The sequence below is a fragment of the Chelonus insularis genome, unplaced genomic scaffold (assembly GCF_013357705.1).
Source record: "Chelonus insularis isolate UGA/USDA-ARS -01 unplaced genomic scaffold, ASM1335770v1 contig_139_pilon, whole genome shotgun sequence".
Lineage (NCBI taxonomy): Eukaryota > Metazoa > Arthropoda > Insecta > Hymenoptera > Braconidae > Chelonus > Chelonus insularis.
This window is the reverse complement of record NW_023276379.1, coordinates 429,037-450,242: the sequence shown is the minus strand read 5'-3', so window position 1 is coordinate 450,242 and position 21,206 is coordinate 429,037. Positions and strand designations below refer to the sequence as shown.

The window sequence follows — 21,206 nt, the reverse complement described above, 5'->3', positions numbered from 1 at the left end:
ATAGCTCTTGTTCGTGCCTCATTGGAAACTTGTTTTCATGTATTTATCTTCGTAAAGATGTTATTTTTGATGGTTACGGTGTCGGTACAAGAACAGAAGCGGTCTTATAGATCTTCCATAGACGAATCAAGTGGAAAAGAAAGATGAGAAACGAGAGGTAGACGTGTATAGTAATTGGGACCTAAAAGCAAATATGCAATTACTATATTTTGCTTGGGCAAATATTATAACAAAGCAACAGAGGGGTTAAACGACGGGGCGGATCATATCGGGCGTGCGATCAACGACGTTCCAGGCGCCTTAAACCACATTAAAACCAGCACCAGAACATGCTCCACCCAACTTTTCTTTTCTTATTTTTTTTTTTTCTCATATTCATATTTATAAGAATGTTTTAACATGCACAAACAATATTTTAATTTGATCAATTGATCAAATTTTTGTCAACTATAAGATAGTTGACAAATCTCCAACATGTTGCATCAACAGGACATTCTTTTTTTCGGTGCTCAGTAATGTTTACTCTAGAATTCTTTGTTTGTACAACTTAGATTATATGGACCTGTAATTTCGATAATTACGCCGATACAACTAGTTCATTAATTATTTTACCTTTTAGGACACTTCTGTTAACGCTGCTTTTTCCTCATTATCCTGTGACCGTCCCCCAAACTGTTGATGACTACGAATGACACGGTTCTAACCGGAAAGTCATGGATAATTGTAACCTTTATTTTTGTTTGTATTTACCGACTTTTCTATATTTTGACGTCGAGTTTAAATCAAGCTAACTATTAAAAATTTTTCATAAGAACTTTCAACATGTAATTATTGATTTTTTTAAGCCGGAAACTCTTAGCTATATCAAGGAACTACAAATGATTGGAGTTCACGTTAAAATGGAAACACGCTCGAATGCTTTAACTTAAATTACCATGATCTGATGCCGTATAAGTATCATCTCTTTACGTTAATGTTTTATGGAGTAAGTGTCAAAACTTTTTACACATGGAGCAAAAGAAAATTACTCCAGTAAATGCTGAAATTTCACTGTGAAGTCGCAAAAAATTATTTCCTTAGTTTTTTGTATGTTCCAAGAGTTTAAAAAAATTTTGATTAAAGAAAGAAAAACTTGCCTTGACTCAGATTATCATAAAACTACTTATCAGTAAGAAATTATAGAACGTATAAGAATATTTTTTATGATTACCTAAATCATTTTTTGTAGTTATTTAGTCGAATATTTATTTTTTTTTTTAGTGTATATTGTTTTACACCAAGCTTCTGTAGGAATGTAGACACTGAAGGCAGCTTCAAAAATGGTATTTGATAAACCTATTATACAGTCACACCTGATTCTGAAACAAAAATACATGTCAACATGAGTTGTAATATTTACGGAAGGTGCATCAGTTTCGCGGACATAATTTGTTAATAATTGCGCATCAGTTCCGCCATTGGTGAAGACTTAGGACTCGCTAGCCAACTGGTCCGAAACCCATGCATGGGGAAGCGTGGCGGACGCGTGCTTCTCCCCTCTTTTGGAATCTCATCCACACGTTCTTTTTCTACATCATTCGATGTCCACTAATATTTTACTGAATCATATGATTGACAAACAGGTGATATTTATCAGTTGAATTTATTTTATATATTTCATGAACTCAAGTGATCTCTGAATATATATGTAAAAATGCATACTCATCAACTGATTGTTCAACGTTTCTGAATAAAAGTACATGAAAAATAAAAAACCAGCGTGAAGAAGATACGTCAGACACATTTGATTGGCTCAGCATCACAAGAATACTTCTGCATTCAGCAGAAAGGTAGTATTTAGTTCAGAAAATAATGCAATTATCAAATTAACCCTCGCACCCTCATACAAACAAGTGTTGTTTTCATGGTAGTTTTTGTGTTTTGTTTCTTATTTTTTAGTTTTATTATTCATTCTATTACCTTCTTTTACGTGATTGCTCGCATTTAATTGGATAATTATTAGGATGTCTGTTAAAGACAGAAAGAGAAAGTTTAAAGGGTCAAGTGGTCAAATTTCGTGAATTCAGCGGGAACATTTTTGAAAATGCCAATGGCATCATTTTACCAACCTTGTAATTTTGTTAGTAAATACTATCATCAGATTATAAAAAATTTGGTAAAAATAAATATCTCAATCTAATATGTGAGTAAATTCATGGAGAACATTTTTATAAAATTCCAACATGAAAGACTCTTTGTGATATTGGTTGTATTGATCATATTCTTATTTCAATTTTACTCCTAAATAATTCTTCAATCATGTCAATCACATGTTACCATGCTGTCAAATAATATTTTGGAGCCAGGAAAAAAAATTGTTCAAATTATAGTTGATGATTATCTTTGCATGTGTAAAGATGATGCAGAGATGATGGGATTTTTACAAAGTAAGAAATGTTTCGAAGAAATTGATTAACTTTGTTGCAGAAAAATGGAATAAATTGTAGCGTAATTATTTCTTTGAAAGTCTAGCAGATCTAATATTTATAATTCATCTTAAGATGAAACATATTTAAATAATATTCATCTAATCATGATCAGCTAAACAGACTTGCAACAATGACACGTCATTATTATTCATTAGGAAAAAGATACATAGTTTTGTGGTAATATTTGATCCAGGTACTTTGCTAAATATGACCACAAGTTTTTTTATGATTTTTTTTTTGAAAGAATACCGCACGTTAAAAATCCATTAAAACCAGAAGCGTTTTGGCTTCACTGTATTAGCATGACTAAAAAGCCACAAGAGCTATTTCTAAACTGGACAAAACATAAGAGATAATGGTTAAAAAATCTGTTTTCAATAGTGATGGTACGTGACTAAAATGCCTTTGTTAAATATCTTGTTCAATAGCACACTTCAATTTTCTTATTAGATTTGTATTGATATTTTTCATATAAAGGAAGTTCCTTTCTTATTTAATAATGTCCATCAAAAAAATGAACGAAAATACAGGCAATTACCTTTTTTCTTTAGTTCCTGTTGAGAGAACAAAAAAAATTAAGTAAATATTAAGTTTCATTTTGACTGGATGTGTCACCAGAAGAGCTAATTAAATTTCCATTTAGTTTCCCATCCTCTCATGACTCCAAATCTTCTATAAGTCCACAGGAAGTGAAACAAATTTTCGTCAACTAAACATCCTCCTAAGGTCAGTTTTACAAAACCTTAAATTTGTCAAAACAGAAAATCTCTTTCGGCAACCTAGAAATTGACCAAGTTGAATATTGTGAGAAAAACTTTTCGTCTGAATGATTGATATTTATTTTTATTCTTTACCTTAAATTTAAGGGCATTTAAAATGCATCAAAGAGGCAGAGAAAATTTTTCGATACTAGTCTCATGGTATAGGACTTGTATACGGTAAAAGACTACATCCATGGAAGAAAGAGATCATTGAAGGATGTAGAGGGAGGGAGGGGCCTAAAAATGAAGAACAAGGGGATAAGGTAGAATGATGCGACTCCGTGGGAAGCAAAAGATGCAAGAGATGCAGAGTTTGAACTTTTACAGAGAGCTCAAATTGCCTCTTGCTTGGCCACCTTCGTTTCCTTTCCTTTTTTTTCCATTTTTTTTTTAATTCTGCTCTGCCACATTATACATGTTCTCCATTATTTGTCTCGATTATTTTATGGTACAAATTTCATCTCTGACACTCGGGTAACTAGATATCTGTTAATGCATTTCAGATATTTGGCGTTAAATTTTACTCCTTTTCAATATCTGCTAATACCTGTAAAAAATTTTATTATTATATTTGTAATTCATATTTTTAATACATATATTTATTTATTACTGACTAATTATGGTAATGCTGTATTTCCAACATTTACCACTAAAAATTTAATTATATATTTTTTTAGTTACCTGATGAATAATAATTGTTTAAAGTGCAAATATTGAATTAGATGCACTTGTAACTATACTTTATAAGAAAAAATTTTTTTATATTTTTTTTAGTTAAAATAATTGGTCTAAATGGATTGGTGTTAACTTTTCAAATAAATATTTCTTCTCTTTGTGATTAAAAAGTGATGTAACAAAGCTATTAGTCTAAACATATGTTAATCCAGTAAATGAAGTGTTTCTTAATAATATCCTTGATAAGTTATGAGCCATGTCAGTTTATCGTTAGACTAAAATTATATGAGAATCTTTTTATTTGTAAGTCGCTTTAAATGGCGTTAATAGTAATCCGATCTTTTTGCTTCTTATTCCCAGCTTCTTTTTAGTAGTAAATTTTTTTATTTCATTCTTTAATACTTTTGATACAAAATAATGATCTTGATCCCTATTAAATTTGACTGCGCATAATAATCTCCTTTTTTTCTTGATTTATCGCTTATTCACAAAATTGTATTTCGTATACGTTTGATTAGTCTTCAAATAGGGATTAAAAAGATGATCTTTTAATTTATTATTTTAAGAAAATCACAAATTCATCTATTTCTCATTTTTCTGGTGAGTAATTGAGCAAAATTATGGAAGGAATAACTAATTATAGCACTTAAGGTTTTTGCTAGTGGACGTCAAAATCCGATAATATTTTCTACTCTGTTTTACCACCTTGAAAAATTCAAGAGTCACACTAATTACTCATGGACTCTACAAATATACAAAGATTTTTCTTAGGATTACCAGACATTTCGAGTACCTTCAAAATTTGTGCACTTAATTATTCGACACTTTTGGCGTGTGAATTTACATATAACCGGTTTTCATTTATTTACAAATGTCTAATCTGTAAGATCTTTCGCTTTCTTGTCTGAACCCTGGACTCCTTAGTCTCCCGAGTGAATTATGGAAGTAGAAGGTAGTCTCGAAATCTCAAGGGACGAACAAAGAAAAGGATAGAAGTAGTGGGAAAAAAGAGATCCTTAAAGCCTATTCAGCTATAATCCTGATGACGACACTTCACTAATCGACGATGCAAACATGTGAGATTTATTCGTGTGTGTATATTATGCACTTCACATTCAAGTGGAACTTGAATAATCACTAGATCGCACTTGTACATATATGAGTCCTTATGTTTTTAAAAGCTCTTCAAATAAATAATTCTTTAACAGTGTAAATACCATTGTTACATAACTAATTGTAAGACTTCAAACAACTCACTTCATATTTTATGTCATTAATTGTCGACTAAACTTTGTTTTTTGTATGCATCAATTAATTTAAATTAATAACAAAAAATTCGTTTTCTTTATCTAACATTTTGGAGTAAATTATTTATTCTCAATGTTTCCTCTTCTTTAATTGATTTAAAAATGTTTATAAAAATTTTTGATCAACCATTTTTCATTATAGAATGAAATGATGATATTGAAAAGTGTTAAATCATGAAACTCCTTGTAAAAAAAAGAACTAAATAATTTTTAGGAAGTATCTATCTAACAATTTTTTGACAGAGACTCGTTAATGATGACGTGATCCACCTCTTGTTCATCACAGTATCATTCCTAGTACCTTTCATATTGTTTTCAAGATAGACTAGGGTTAATTGATGGCGAATCCACTTATAATCAATCAGTGAAGATGAAAAATGTAATAAAAAATACTGATCACTCATTGTAATTTAGCAGGTAGTCTCTTATAGAGTCCAGTTGAAAATAGACTTACTATACCCTTTTATTCTCTATTCGAAATCCTCGATGCATTCTTCGCACGTATTTAAAAGCATTTAAGGGTATAACCTCCTCGAGGCACTCAAGTGGCCTTTCTTTGCCACGGTCATTCTCTCTCTTTTACTTTCTTATAGTTACAATGCTGAGCTTCTTGCGTATTATTTGTTGGTGAAATAACACGCTGTCAGTCTCGTAGTGGATATGCTAAATATATGCTAGTTGGAGATGAGCAGAATCGATCGTCTCTTGCCTTTAAGTGTTATGTTACACGTCATGAAACACGCAATGCCATTTAAGAATCTATTCTACTCTGATTCTTTCACTTGTATCTTTTTCATATTTTTCTATTCAAGAATTTCATCTGATTGGATATTTTCTTTTAAAATTCTTATTATCTCTTTTACTCATATTTATTGTTGTACATATTATCACTTTGATTGAGGTTAGATCACTTTTACCAGTTTATATTACACGGTACTAATATTTATTTTTCATTCATTTTGCAATCTAAACAAAAATAATACATTGAAATACTATCAATAACAAACAATCTTTGAAAGTAACCATATTTTTGTTTTTTCTTTGCTGACCAAGTTTCTAAAAAATAACGTAGATAATAAGTAATGTAGATATCGTCAGATGGCATGATAACGACGCCATTATTTCTCGCATGTGCTTTCATTACTATTTGATATAATATATAAAATAAATTTGATATAATTCATAGAGGATCAGGTCAGGGGTTGTCAATTTGCTTTGCATACTGACACATTGATAAAGAGACTAGTACTCATGTGTTTTCCGTGCCAACGCTTTCACAGCCAAAAAAGTTCAGTTGGTCATGGCCTGATCCGTTATTTTTACCACGAAATATACAAAATTAAATCGCAATCAATGCTATATTATAATATTATCTAATTAGCTTCTTATTAATTATATTAAGTTTCTAATAAAGCGTTGACAGGGTAATTTCCATTTTTAATTAAATAAAAAATCTTACAATTTAATCTTTATTTGATTTATACCAATTTAAACATTATACCCTTTTTTGACGTGCTCCAATTAAGTTCCTGACACGTGGCAGTTATTTACACGGTAGCACATTATCCATGATACACACGCGTTCGCTATCGTGGCCAGTACATGTACTCATAAATCAGCTGTGCAATGATTGAAAGTGTTGAAAACTTCATTTAAAAATAAATTAAAAAATTCTGCTAATATATCAGATAATAACCAATATTGGATGTAATTTTTCAACATCATCTTAATTAATAGTACATATAATTTTAACATTAAAAAAAGAGCTATTCAGGAACTAATTAATAAGTTAAAAACAAACTTCCGGTTAAGTGTAATTTTATAGATCAAATCTTTCATTTCTTCGAAATCTCTCGAGTTTTTTACGCAGTAAAACAAAACGAAAAAAAAAATAAATTAAAGAAATCGGGCTTTAGCATGTAGTCAAGGACGACCTCAGTGAAAAATTTACTTGGTTCATTGAAAAAAAAAGAAAATAATGAATAATATAGAAGTCAAAGGAAGAGATGAAGCCTTTTGTTAGTTTATTTCTTTGGCCGATTGGTTGATCAAACAATGCAAGGACCGATCGGATCCCGCATAGACCCACATAATTAAAGGGGGTATAATCATGGTCCTCCATATACTCCTCCTTTCCGTCGATACTCACATTAACTTAATTGCTTTATTGGATTAGATTCAGTGTAAAATTGAGGAGAAAATTTGCAAACGTTCCTCACATAAATAACCTCATTTGTTTTCAAATCTTTATTTGGTAGGTATATTGAGAATTAAGCTGATGCATTTAAAATATAATATTTATAAATACTAATGATGAAAGTTTGATTTGATAATTTTCTACTATGTTTCAGTTGATGAATTTTATTATTCAAAGAATTAGAAATAATATAAAACAGTATGTTGGAAAAGGTTATGACAAGCATCAGTCAACGATTCTAACCAGCAATTACGAGATTACGATGTAACACTAAAGGTGGTAAAACGTTGGCAAAGGTCAACTGGGGTCTCCATATCACATTTTAGCATACATTCAACATATACTGTGTGTCATGTCTTGCAGTAACGAGCTGCTAACGTGGGCGGACATTCGTGAAACAAGTGGGATCTCAAGTGAGGTGGAATGAGGTAGATTTTTATGAAGTTTCACACTTGGTTTCGTTCTCAACACCATTTATGAAAAGATAATATACATTTATTTTAACTTTTTAACGAGTTAATAAAAAAAATCATGACAACTGATTCTGACCCCAAGAAGATACAATTTGAAGTTTAAAAGATTGGCCTAAAGAATGTTTAGGAAGAATTCGTGTTGAGGATGGAAAAGAATCATCGAATAACTAATAGTGTATGTATGTATGTTTTAATAAATAGATAATGTTAATTTTATATACTTTTTTACAGAACTGAAGAAAAAAATCGTCCTCTTCAAGATGACTATGAATTTATCGAATGGTTATAAATTAGGCCATGAACATTCTGTGGTACTTGACCAGGTAGCTGACCAAAAAAGCGTGACTAGATTGTCTTCACTAAAGTTGGGTAAGATTTTATTTATTGATTGGAGCACAATTAGGTTCAATTACGATATTTATCGGAGTAATTGTAAAATAAAGTTATCAAATAGATAAAAATAAATTGATTTTATAATAATATTACTGAATACTAGTATTATACTAAAATATGGTGCTATTATAAAAAAAGAGGTGTATCTTATTAGCTAAGCAACTCATGCACACATGACTGAACATTTCTCAGACAAATTGCAGCAGAAAATAATGAAAAAAAAAATCCTTTCATCATAAATTTGAATGTAGAGAAACCGAGAAAAATGAATATGGGCAGAGAAACTGTAGTATTTTTAGGGTTGGACGAATGGGCGTTGACTTGAGGTTTAGAAAAAGCATCGGTCAACGAATTGAGACGTCTAAAGTTAGTCGAATCTTGCAGGATAATGATTAATGCTGACTGCGGGTCGTGGGTGGTCTAGGGTTTTCATGTAATATACATCCCAACCTCTAATGACTTTTTAACATGTCATCATTTCTATTCATATATGTAATATTGTTGAATACTCTTAGATTCAGATCCTAAATTATATTCTATTTCCTAATTTAGTTATAAAATCTTATGTAATACCATTCAAACGTGTTATAATAATTGAAACTTGGAAATTTAATCAAATATTCTTAATGTAGTCTTCCCTAATTCCGTAATACATTCCTATGAAAATATAAATCATTGATTTATTGCAATATTTCTATCATGTAATCATGTTGGAGAATATTATGAAGTTGTTTCTTTTTATACATGAAATATAGCAATAGTAATCTATCACCTATCTATTTATTTTTATTGATTTGAACACGAATGGATGTTTTAGTGCGCGGATAAGCAGAATGGACCATCTTTCTTTGGATTATTATGGAAAATAATTGGATTGAATAATTCAACATGATTTGATTATCACATTGAATTATTTTTTAAATTTTGAACACCTCTGAGTCTTTAAAGTTTGACAACACATTTTCTATGGATTGTTGATGATATTCATAATATATTATATAAACTTGGTAAGTTTTATTTGAAGACATTTTTTAAATAATCAAATTTACAATATAGTGAGTAGGAGAAAGATGAAAATACAACCATCATTGTATAATTGATGTACAATAATTTCAATAATTACCAATTTCTTCGAGTGTTTTATTTTTATAACTTTCCATCTACATGTTTCAGATGCACGTGCCTGCTATCATTTTTGAGTGATTTACAGCTGACTTTTACTTCAAATTACACATGTAAAAGTCAAATTTAAAAATAGCACTTGATGGTGTTACAAGAAAGGTTTTTTTTTCTTGGTGTTATTCTACTCAATTAATAATTATGCACTTGAATGGAGGATATATGATAGAGTTATAGGGTATTTCGCGAGATCCAGATGGAACAGGAAGCCATATAATACAGAACGAAGCGTGCAGCGATAAATACTTGTGTAGCCCTTAAGACACCTGCCTGGATAGTACACAGATGCTGAATGCGAGAACGGAAGATACATAATAATACTAAGCATGATTATACAAATGACCTAACAACCGAATCTTAAAAAGTTGCAGTGTCCTTTATTTTATTGTTTTCTAGGATTCCTAGTAGCAGGATTCTATTCAGACTTATTCTTACATACCTCTTCTTCATAATAATTTTATCGTTGTAAAATTATAAATGCATTGCTCTTTAAAATATTTTGCTCTATTTTTCTGCATGAAAACCTCAAATTACTTTTAACAGTAAAATTCTTCAGATTATTCCTTTACTCTAATAGTTGAAGTTCTTTATTTGTTGATATATTTTAAAGTTTGATGAAATAAACCAAAATAAAAATTATAAATTTTTTTACAGGAATCATAGCATTCTGAAAATTATACATTAGAATGCGAAATATCATAAAACAGGAGCAAAATATTAGAATGAAAATGCAATAAACATTTTATTTCATTCTTAACATGAGTGCAGTGTCTATTATCTTCATTAATATCAGAATGAATTGTTTCGAATGAAGCTACTAAAATAAGTCTTAGCACGTGGATTTTCAAGGAGAGAAATTGTACAGAGAGTAACACAAGTGAATAGTTGATGATGCTAATGATGAAGAAAAGGAAGTAAAAATGAAAATCTCATAAATGAACAGACGTCTACGTTTTGCAATTTACGACCCAACATTCATGGATCAAGCCTGCCTTTGTCGGCAATGCTTCTATACTGGAGAAGAAGAAGAAGATGAGGAAAAAGAAGATTCTACGTCAATGATTAAGTTGGTGTGAAGAGTAAGAGTGGCATTGAGTCTGTTGGATTGGTTTTCAAAATTAGAAATTGTGTATAACCACCAAACAGACTTACGTTACATCTTAAAATTGACCGCATGCTATAGTTCCAACGAACAAATTTAGGTGATGATCAGAGATCGTTCAAAGTGGTCAGACAAGTTGACAAAAGGTTTGTCGAAAGCACTAGAAAGAGATTTCTATGATTCTTAAATATGATTCTTGAAGAACTACCGCAAATGATACGAATTGATTGTTACGGTTGCTCAACAAAGGACAACTTTTAGATGCTTGAACTTGTTATTTTCAAGCTATATTAGAAGGCGGCTGGATGCGAATTAGGATGCCAGGTAGTTACTTCTTGTAATTCGCAGGCGGGAGACATGACTGACCAAGTAAAATCAATAATTTACAAGATATTTTTACAAGGACCCGACTAAAGTATTTAGAAATATGTCTAAAGCCGAAATGAGTTTGTGATATCGAATACCGAATTTACGACGAGAGATGAAGATCGTGTATAGTGATATAAAGTTATGGGTACCCACGAGGACCACCCGGACTATTTGGATCGGTATCGAGTATCAAGGGAAACACTAGGGCATTTTGGAATTTCGTTGACACCTGTAAATTTTAAACGATCAATTTCTCTTTGCTCAACTAGCTGAGAATATATAGGCGATATTGCTAAGTTCAAATACTTTTTGATGTCATTCGTTCATTCCTCCAATTATTGTACTCGAATCATGAGCTCTTTTTATTTGTCTACATGGAAAAAAATTCAAACATTGTTAATACTCTATTAAACAAGATCATTAACCTGTTAATATTCGATGTTACTAAGTTGAAAAAGGAGTAAAGAATTTTTCTGACTATTTATGTTCATATTAGTCTAAAGTTAGTGTAGCTTTTAATTGTTTTAAGTGAGTGTGAATAATAGTCAAATTAAAAGGTAATTTTTCCCCCTTGACTTATAATAGTTTTTATATCTTTTTTTGTAGTATAAAGTAGTTAAAGTTATAACACTAAAATAAATTTAGTAAGTGTGACAAAAATTTGTCCTTCGAAAATATCTGTCGAACTCAATATATTCTATAATAATTTAGAAACAATATAGCTTAAAATTCCGTATCCGCCCCTAATCTGATGGTTAAGTAAGTGAAGGGTGTCACAGAAACTTCGCACCTATTTCAAAATCTAATCTTGATTTAGATCTTGTATCCACATTAATGCTTATGTTTTGTTTCAAACCAGTTTTCTCTATTCGACTCTTATTTTTCTAGTGACGATCTGAATCTTTGGAACAGCCTTTACACCATGAAGATGAAAATCAAACAATGTATTGTGTTCAGCAAGTCTGTATCAGCTGGTTATCTTGTTCGTCAGGTTTGTTTTCACAAAACCTGTCACATTTTATCAAAATTATCCTTAAAACAGAACTAAACCATCAGTTTACTTATCAAAAATCTGTAGCTTCTTTAGGAGCTAAAGAAGGTTTTGAAGTAATGAAAAATAGTGAAATTTGAAATTAATTGAAGATTTTTTAGACATTTAAATATACTAGTAATTTCCGGTGTCATAATATATCACGAGAAAAGTCTACTTTTGATTATAAAATTAAAGAATATGGCTTCCTTTTCGGGTTTATGCTTCCGCCCGCTAATTCGAAGATACGTTTTATGGATATAACTTTGTAATAAAGTTAAGGAAAAGGGATGTTGAAAAAAATAACATACGCCATAGGGCCCTATCGAAAATTCGACGATGAAAGTCGATAGTAGTTTAATCGCAAGGGTAACTGTTCGGCCCATTTTATAAGGCCCAACCATCAAAATATCGAGGGCCGCCCACATCCGTTACCATCCCGTCACTCAATGTTGATTTTCTCATATACTTTTGATACAAGTATGCATTATGTACATCTATAATCGTGTTAACATGCGTATATCTATATATCAACTGAATCAGATGCATTATGGTGCAATCGTTTACTTCTATTTCACACATTTTGATATTTCTCATCATCCAAATTATGTAGGTTCATTGCTTCTCATGTCAGCATATTTGCAATAAAAAAAGGAAGAAATAAACTCAATTAGACTACAATTTATTATACTGGGGAGAGTAAAGGGTTGTTTTAATTTATTAGTGTGCTACTTGGTTGAATAAAAGAAGAACCATTATTACAATTATTTGATTTAAGTCAAATTATAAACTCTAAATAGTTTGGATATTGGATCTTGATGTTTTTTAAATTAACAGAAGTAAGTTTTTAAATCCAAGATTCTGTTTGAAAAATTAGTGGTACATATGTGTTTTTAGCAGCAAAGGGCTTCATTAAATTAGACAATATTGCTTCACATGAGTAAAAGCTTAGTAAATAAACGGAAATAAAATAATTTATTCTCCTTTTTATATCAAAAACCTGATAATTATCTAAAAAATTTTATCATTTTTATAAAATCAGATAAAACAAAAATGAAGTATTGTTACTGAACTAGACCCTTCTGTAATAAATCTCATAAAATTTTCAGTAAGAATGACACCGCCCAATTTTAACTTTTTTGTTATATTTGAAGATGAATTTATCTGTTCACTGAAACCATAAATATATTGTTATAATAAGTTGTTGATGAAATGATATCAAATATTTCAGGTATTCCTACCTCAGACTTTTTACCTTTATCATATCTCCACAATGACAAAGCAATGTGTTTTTACTTTGTGTTACTGGGTGTAGAAGACCGAAAGAGAAAGAACGAAAAAAATGGTTTACTTTTGTCTCAAGCTTCTTAACGAGAGTTCGCGGCCATATGGGTAGCATACGGTGAGCAGAAGAAGATTCCCTTTTTCTGGTCTCACTGTATAGTTTTAATCCACCACCAACTACTGTCAAAAAAAATTCAGTGGTTCTACTACGCACTTGAGAAATTATCGACAGGTAAAAGACGTTGGCACGCGCCCCTTCTTGTATTAGTATAATCATTATTGGAGTTATGAGAAGTCAGAAAATAATATATGAAACCACAAATCTTGATGGAAAAATATTTTTTTGGATTGAAGAAAAGCTTTTGGAATTAATTTGACATAGAAATTGATTTATAAATAAAAATATGATTTCAATTACTTTCTATTTTCCACCAATGAAAAAATCAGAAAATTTATGTTTTTTTTTGTTGATGAAAGATAAGTATTTAAAATTACAATAATTTGTGATAATTAGGGTGCAAAAATGTAAATTGAATCTAAATGAAAAATTAGTTATTTTCCACCAAGTGATAACTTTTATAGTGTTGAATTAATATTCATCCTTTCTGAGAAAACATTTATTTTTCTCTCGATCTGTGTTGTTTTCGAATAGGAAGGTATTTATTTCTTAATAATTCGCTACTAAGAATTTAGGAAATTTTTCTATAGAAAACTATTCTATTTCGAATTTTCATCAAGCGATTTCTTTGATGCAGACTTTTTATTCCTCCAAAAGATCTTTTTAACCATAAAACAGGCAATCACTGTAGAAATGAAAACCAACTTTTATCTTTGATTGATGCTGATTAAATTCTAAGCTAGTATTAAAAGGTGTATTATAGCCATAAGTCTAGTGAAATTTTGGAAAAGAGAAATGGCGGTATACGAAGCCCACGATATATCTACTAAATAGTGAACTTAAAAGAGTAGGAGTTACACTTATCAAGAAAAAGAGGGAGACAACGGTGGTTCATCTCCGTGTATTATATCCCGCTTGCCAACTGTCCCAGGTGTACGTAAAAGTTCCAGGCGTGTGGCTGGCGCGTGCTGACTCTCCTTCTTATTCCAACTTCCCCCTTGAGTTTCGATTGCCCGCCCTTGCATTACCACTGATCATTGTTTCGACTCGGTCACGCTTTACAACACACGCGATCAATTCAGACGGACTATTATCGTGGAGGACTATCCTTGCTTTCGGTATTACTTCCTTCATTTTCACAGTGATGAATCCAGTTTTTTCTTCAGGATAGAAAAATTTTTGAAAGCTATTTATGATGAGTGAAATTGATGTCTTCAACTCATTAACATCGTTTAATGTGTTCATAATTCGGAAAGCTTGCTCTCTCAGAATTTTAGAGTAACTTAGGATATCTTGCCGTGATGTTGTTGGAGACAGCATAACCGACTTGAGCATGACCACAGGATGCAATAATTTTTTTTTTTGTAATCTGAAAAATTATTATTATTTTAATATTATTTATCTGATGTAAAAGTTTTTATTTATATCTATAGCAGAATGCAAATTGTAATAGCAAAATGTTTTTTTACTAAATCAATGCAAGATTTTTTTTAGTTCCCTATGAGTATTGAGGATATGAAAATGACCGGTTGCTAGCATTAATATCCATAAAAATCTAATCTAATTTTTGTGCATGCAAGAAATTGAATAAGTGCAGTCATTTGGGTATCTTTGGTTATTGATTAATTGCGTGTTGAGCTTCAGGCAATATTTTAATATGAAAACAATCGACTCTCGTTTATTATCGTGCTCTACTGGAGATGAGAACGTAAACTTCAAGAGATCACATTATGTTAATTTTTACCACGAAGAGATTTCTTTATATTGAAATTCTAAATAATTCCAAATTTCACCATCGTCAAAGATTGCTGAACTAGTTTTTTAAAATTAGTGTCTGTTTCGTGTCATATTTTAAGATTTTTCCTAAAAAGAATATGAGGGATGGAATTTAAGTAGTGAAGTTAGATACGGTTATTGTGAAGAAAATAATCTGTTGAAGAAATAAACCGAGTCTTTTCTAGCTTTGAGGCCACCATGACAGAAATTGGAGCCTTTTACGTCAATTAGGGACCAAAGTTTGTCAAACTTCTTTTCTAAAATAAAATACACAAATTATAATAATTCAAACATAACAACAATTCCATGCTTTTTGTTGATTAATCGTATTTATTTTTAATATAATCAAAATATTCAAATGCTTGTTTTTTTTATCTTTAACAGTTGACATTTACTGTAAAATGTTTTATTGTATTCGATTTATTAGAAAGAATTATCATACGCAAATATAATCGTGAAGATATTTTTTGCAGTGTTTTGAATACATGGACCACACAGAAGGGTTCGCTATTAAATTTTGCATATACGCGTCCCAGGAACAAACTAATGGTAACACTATATTCAATTTTGATATTGAATATTAAACAGCGATTGGAGAATGAAATGAATGAATTTCAAAGGTTATTTGGAGACCCTCTAAAATCTCAATCCCCATCAGTTCCCAGCTTTCAACCCTTACTTTTTTGCTTTTTTTATACTTGATCAGAATATAAATCTTTACCTACAGAATTATAATCTCTCTTATGTAATTCTCTAATATTCGTACAAATTTTGTCACATTTAAGTTAAATACATAGAATAAACCATTAGAAATTAAATAGAAAAAAATAAATATAAAAAAATTCACTGCTTTCAACTTTGGATAAAAAATTATATTGAATAAGAAAATAAATTAAAAAATATGATCATCATTCAATAAATTGTTATTTGATAATTTACCTGTGGTAACAATATTCCTTGAATTTTTATATCGACGTAGTCTCATATGATCCAAATTTGTTGCATATGATCCAACCTACTTGTTCTTCACAATCTGGATGACAAATTCACGTTTATGCATGTAAAAATTATTCATTTAATGTCTACCAGTATCTGTAATTCTGTTATTGTTATTTTTATAGAAAATTAAATATATAATTTCGATAGCTTTGCTACGAAATGATCTTCTGAAGGTTATAGATGGATCCTCGTTAAAGGTAATTGGAAATGTGGTAGCGGAACTGCATAATGTGATGATCGACTTCTAAGAAGATTCGTCTCCTTTGGTTCGTGATCTTGTTCTCTCGCGCGCTTATGTTCTATATTTTTATTTTTCGTCTTTAGTGAACAACAAGTGCCGACGTTCGTGCTTTAGAAACGTCCCCTCGGGCTTTCCGTCGAGACTTTGCTTATTGATTATTCAGCTACACTATGCGCTATTTTAAGAAAAAAATATACATTTTTAATAACATTTATTTTAAAAATTAGTAATCAAAAAGAACAAAAAAAAAATTCACAGACTACTGAATAAAAAATTTAAAAGGGATTTTTCATTTCAAACATTCTATATATTAAAGTGAAGTTTCGATTATAAATTTGTTATTAAATGTCTTCATTATCCCAAGCAGTAACCCGAAAATTCTCAATTAAGGATTATTCGATCAATTTATTTCAGAAATCTGAACACTGGTAACTATCAATCACTAATCGAAAACGTCTTTATATATACCTTGAATTCAAGTTTAAAAGGTCTATCGGTGGTAGACCTCCATTCGAATTTTGCTTCACATTCTAAATCTTCATATATGTGCTCCCATAAATAACGGCTAGTTGTTGGGACGAATGAAACATGTTATTTGCCACTGAGCTCCACCAAATGAGTTCACTTTGTATTTAATTACTTGGTTCACGCCCATCTGAAACTAAAAATGTAGCTACAAAAAATCGGCCGCCCTCAAAGAAAAAAGAATTATTTTTTTCCACTTTATTAATTCATGCACCAGTACATCCCTCACCTTTCTCAACGGATACTTTCACATGATTTGCTTTGTTTTGGCTATTTAAAAAAATTTTTAAAACAGCCCTTGCTAAAAAAGAACATTCCAATTTTTTCTATTCAATAGAAGTCACAATCTGGATATTTATATATCAAACATATTGCAGTTGTTTTTGTTGAATAGAATTCAGGATTTAAAACATAATTACTAGGTTCAAGCTTGCATGGTATTTTGGATTTAGATCATGATGAATGAAAGTAATTCGTTATTACACTCATGATGTTTTTCTCAGCAATTCTATTGTTAAATATTAATTTTCGTTTTAAAATTGATTTATTCATAACAGTCATAAATTTATAAGGTTGTTCAGATAAATCAAATTTTCTTTCATTGTTTTGAATTTTTCTTTTGATCATTACTAAAATTCTTTAGAAAACCTTTTTCGCCCATCTAATAAGTAATTTAGGTAAAAAGGTGTGAAATCAATTCATTTCTTGTGGAATGTTATTTTTGAATGAACAATAAAGTGTGTACTAAAAAGTTAAAAACCCTGAAAGCTTGGAGGATTATCACATGGGTCTACTACTTAGGGAATTTATCGAAGGCCCACGGGCCAATCGCGAAATACAATAAGGGTTCTTGTGTTTTCTAGTGACAAAGAGGTAAAAAAACGAGAAAGAGGACTAGAGTAAATGAGATAAGATAGAAAGAGAAAAATGTATAACAAGAGATCGGGTTGCCAGTTAGACTGGACCACCTTCGTGCTCACCGCAAAACTTTATCCTACCTGTTTCTGCTAATTGAGCGAGAGAAGACGTAACTGGACCTTATGCCCCTAAGGTATTTGCATCTTTTTTAGACAACGTATCGATATTTTCCCTTTTAAATTACTTTCGCGATATTTTTTTAGAAATCGTGCAAAAATACTTTTAGAAAATTAAATGATTGATTTAAAAAATCTTAACCATACAATTTGTATAATAAGCAAAAAAAAATATTTTTCAAAATTGTGTATGTTTCGATAAATATAAATAAAATTAACAAACTATCGATTAAAAATTAGATTCTTATTTAAATGATAATGAATTGCTGTGAATAATTCCCCTATAAATTTTAAAAATTTATTAATTTTGGAAATTTTATAATTTTTCTCCCTTTTGATATGGAAAACAAAAGTTTTTAGTTGTACCATTAAAAAAATGCACTGGTTTTCTCCATAAAAAAAATTTGAACCGAATCAAATCGGAAATAGGTCAGCGAGATTGAAAAAGACTTTGTCGGAAAGTATTTTCATTCATTTGATTCTCCCGACAAGCCGGAACACTAAGAGGCGTCGGCCTATGAAATTGATTTTCGTTTCTAAGAATCATTAGCTCAAATGCACGCACGTATTAACGATATGTCAAGACCTGCAGCAGTCAATTAGGTGAAAAAACTTAAGAATGGATAAGGGATGGTGGATATGGCTTAGCAGTCATTAGCAAGTGAAAAACCTTGCAGCTACTGATTCTCTCTGAATGACTTGACAATTGAGGGCTAGTGGTAATAGAGCTAAACAAAAGAGAAGAAAAAAGCCGACAAAACAAAAACAATAGAAAAAATGGTGTTGAAACAACTATTTAATGACGAAAATCAGCAAATTTTTTCTAAGATTTATCGAAGTAGTACTGAAAATAAATTCGTCATGAACATCATTATTTTTTGTTTCCGAATTGAATTGTACAAAATTTTTCTTTCTATTCAATAACAGTTTAACTGATGGTTTATTTAAAAATTAAATTTCTTTTTAAAAATAGTTGACTAGTTAACTAAAATGTAATATTTTCTCAGAATATTTTTTAAAATTAAAAAGATTCAACATTTGAAAAATAAAATCTCTTCTCTTTAAAGTAAATTTGCTTCTTTTAAATAACATTAACACGAACACGTGGTTATTTTTTTTTCTAAAGCCTCAGGCTTGTTCTAAGTGCAAGGATAATTTTCACTCTCAATTATTTTTACCATGGTAGTGCACTATACATTTCGTTCTATTAAAGGATATAAAATTGTGTAAGCGATTATATAAAGTAACGAGTATGTTTTAATTAAAACTTTTGCCCCGATAAGTTAAGATGGTGTTGGTCCTACTTTTTAAATATTTTACGCAAATCAGAAAATCGTTCCGACTTTGAGCTTATTTTTAAGTCACGCGATTGTGCGGAAAGTAATAAGGTAAAAACAGAATCTAAAAAACATAGAAACAGCAAAGGAAAAATAAGTTAAAGCAGAAGAAGAAACTGAAGAAGGAGATAGGTTTAAATGCACAGGTACAGGCGCCGGAGCCACCTGTTATGAATTCTCTGGGCGTTATTGTAAGCTGACCCAAAAGTAATAGGTGGGGAATGATTCTCTGTTTCTATTGGTCAGAAGGCACGTGCTGCACGAGGGTGCCTTGCTCCCCAAGCACATAAATTCCGGCATCAAGCAATTCCCACCTCAGAATCTCTTCAGAAGTTGAGGGAGAAGTTCAGTTCTAACTTAAAGCCCTAGAACACATCAAAGTAACAAAATATACAATCCTAGTAAACACGTTTCAGTATTGAAATTACAAAAAATATTAAAAATATTGAAGAAGTGTGTGGTATTGTGAAGTTAACAAATAAAATTTAATTTTTAATAATTATGGAGCTTCAAGAAATGTTCAGATACGGTTATATGTTTCCAACTCAAGAAGACAATACACCAACATACTTAGAATTACCAGAGTATACCTACGTGAAAGATAAAAGTGTCTTATTACCACCAGTGAGCTCAGTATTAACAGTTCAACCTCATTGTGTTCTATACGAAAACAACAGTGATGGTTGGAATACTCCAAGCCCACCAGCAAGTCTACGATCAGTTAGTCCATCCACAACTATTTCTTTCACGTCTGAAGATCGATCAATTTGCGAATCACATGAAATGCATATAAACCAATTTACTCATCAACAACCAGCTAAAAGGAAGCGTACTGACCGTCGTAGTTTGCATGAATCCAGTAAGCGTCGTCTACAAGTTCATGTTCAGTTAAGTGGTGTTAATCATGAAGAAGAAGAAAATCAAGTAGATCACAATGAAGAAAAGTTATCCAGCCGTAGTATCGTCAGTTCCAGTTCATTTTCTGATTGTGTGGAGATGGATTTGGAAAGCGATGGTGGTGCAAGTGAAGTAGAAGAACCTAGAAGACGTGGAAAATATGTAAGTTCAACAGTTGTCAAGAAACGAAGACTGGCTGCTAATGCCAGAGAAAGAAGACGAATGCAGAATCTCAATAAAGCATTTGATAGACTTCGTACTTACTTACCATCTTTAGGAAATGATAGACAATTATCTAAATATGAAACACTCCAAATGGCACAATCTTATATTACTGCATTGTATGATTTACTTCAATGATTACTTTGTTAACAATTTTAGAATAGTTTTGTGCAAAAAGAGACTGTTATATATTTTTGTAGTACATACTTTTTAAGTACCTAGTTTAACCAAGTATGAATGAATATCTGAAGCTATAATAATATATTCTCGAATCTGAAGTTGAATTTTCAATTATATTTTTTGATAAATATTTTTCAGATTCTAATGTAAATTTTGTATAGTAATTAAATTAATAGTTTAAGTAAAAAAAATGTATACTGAAAATAATTAATTTTAGACATTATTTTGTAATATACGAATGGCATATCAACATGCATAAAACTTGAGAGACTGTTTTTAAAACGAAACATATTTAAATAAAAAAAATAAATTAATTTCATTTTTACCGTATTTTAAATATCCTCTTATTGTTAAAAGTAGTTGGGTTAAAAGGATGGTGACATTAAACATCATCGGTGGTCCTGGTTGTCATCTGAGTACCATCCATGCCTGGTGCTCTGTTACAAGGCAATTTGAGAAGCACTATTCGCTCCTAATGTTTTAAATTTCGTATTAAATTTCATTATTTCCTATTTTACCAATTATCTGCATTTATTTAGTTTTTTAAAGTAATTTTATTACTTTTCACACCAAAATTATTTCTGATTCGTTGGCTATTTAACATTTATCTATTTCTTGAGTGCAATTATGTTATTAGAA

General features: G+C 30.6%; 1 protein-coding gene and 3 long non-coding RNA genes across 4 annotated transcripts; 2 read left to right on the top strand and 2 right to left on the bottom strand.

Annotated features, from left to right (window-relative positions):
- Nucleotides 1-63: 63 nt before the first annotated feature.
- Nucleotides 64-6,282, bottom strand: LOC118074823 (uncharacterized). Its single transcript, XR_004691239.1, has 4 exons — nt 3,911-6,282; nt 3,323-3,776; nt 3,007-3,247; nt 64-1,358 (listed from the first exon to the last, which is right to left on the bottom strand). It is a non-coding gene; the product is annotated as an uncharacterized lncRNA (long non-coding RNA).
- Nucleotides 6,283-6,411: 129 nt separating this feature from the next.
- On the top strand, nt 6,412-10,001 carry LOC118074822 (uncharacterized). Its single transcript, XR_004691238.1, has 5 exons — nt 6,412-7,465; nt 7,563-7,836; nt 8,113-8,250; nt 9,092-9,281; nt 9,448-10,001. It is a non-coding gene; the product is annotated as an uncharacterized lncRNA (long non-coding RNA).
- A 6,093-nt stretch (nt 10,002-16,094) lies between these two features.
- LOC118074711 (uncharacterized) lies at nt 16,095-17,464 on the bottom strand. Its single transcript, XR_004691226.1, has 3 exons — nt 17,127-17,464; nt 16,841-17,033; nt 16,095-16,547 (listed from the first exon to the last, which is right to left on the bottom strand). It is a non-coding gene; the product is annotated as an uncharacterized lncRNA (long non-coding RNA).
- A 2,150-nt stretch (nt 17,465-19,614) lies between these two features.
- ato (atonal) lies at nt 19,615-20,525 on the top strand. The gene has a single exon (XM_035096143.1). The coding sequence runs from the start codon at nt 19,770-19,772 to the stop codon at nt 20,523-20,525; it is 756 nt and encodes a 251-aa protein (XP_034952034.1). The 5' UTR covers nt 19,615-19,769.
- Nucleotides 20,526-21,206: the final 681 nt, after the last annotated feature.

Bases quoted from the DNA above. Each gene is read 5' to 3' on its own strand.
- ato (XM_035096143.1), top strand. From the start codon at position 19,770: ATGGAGCTTCAAGAAATGTTCAGATACGGTTATATGTTTCCAACTCAA.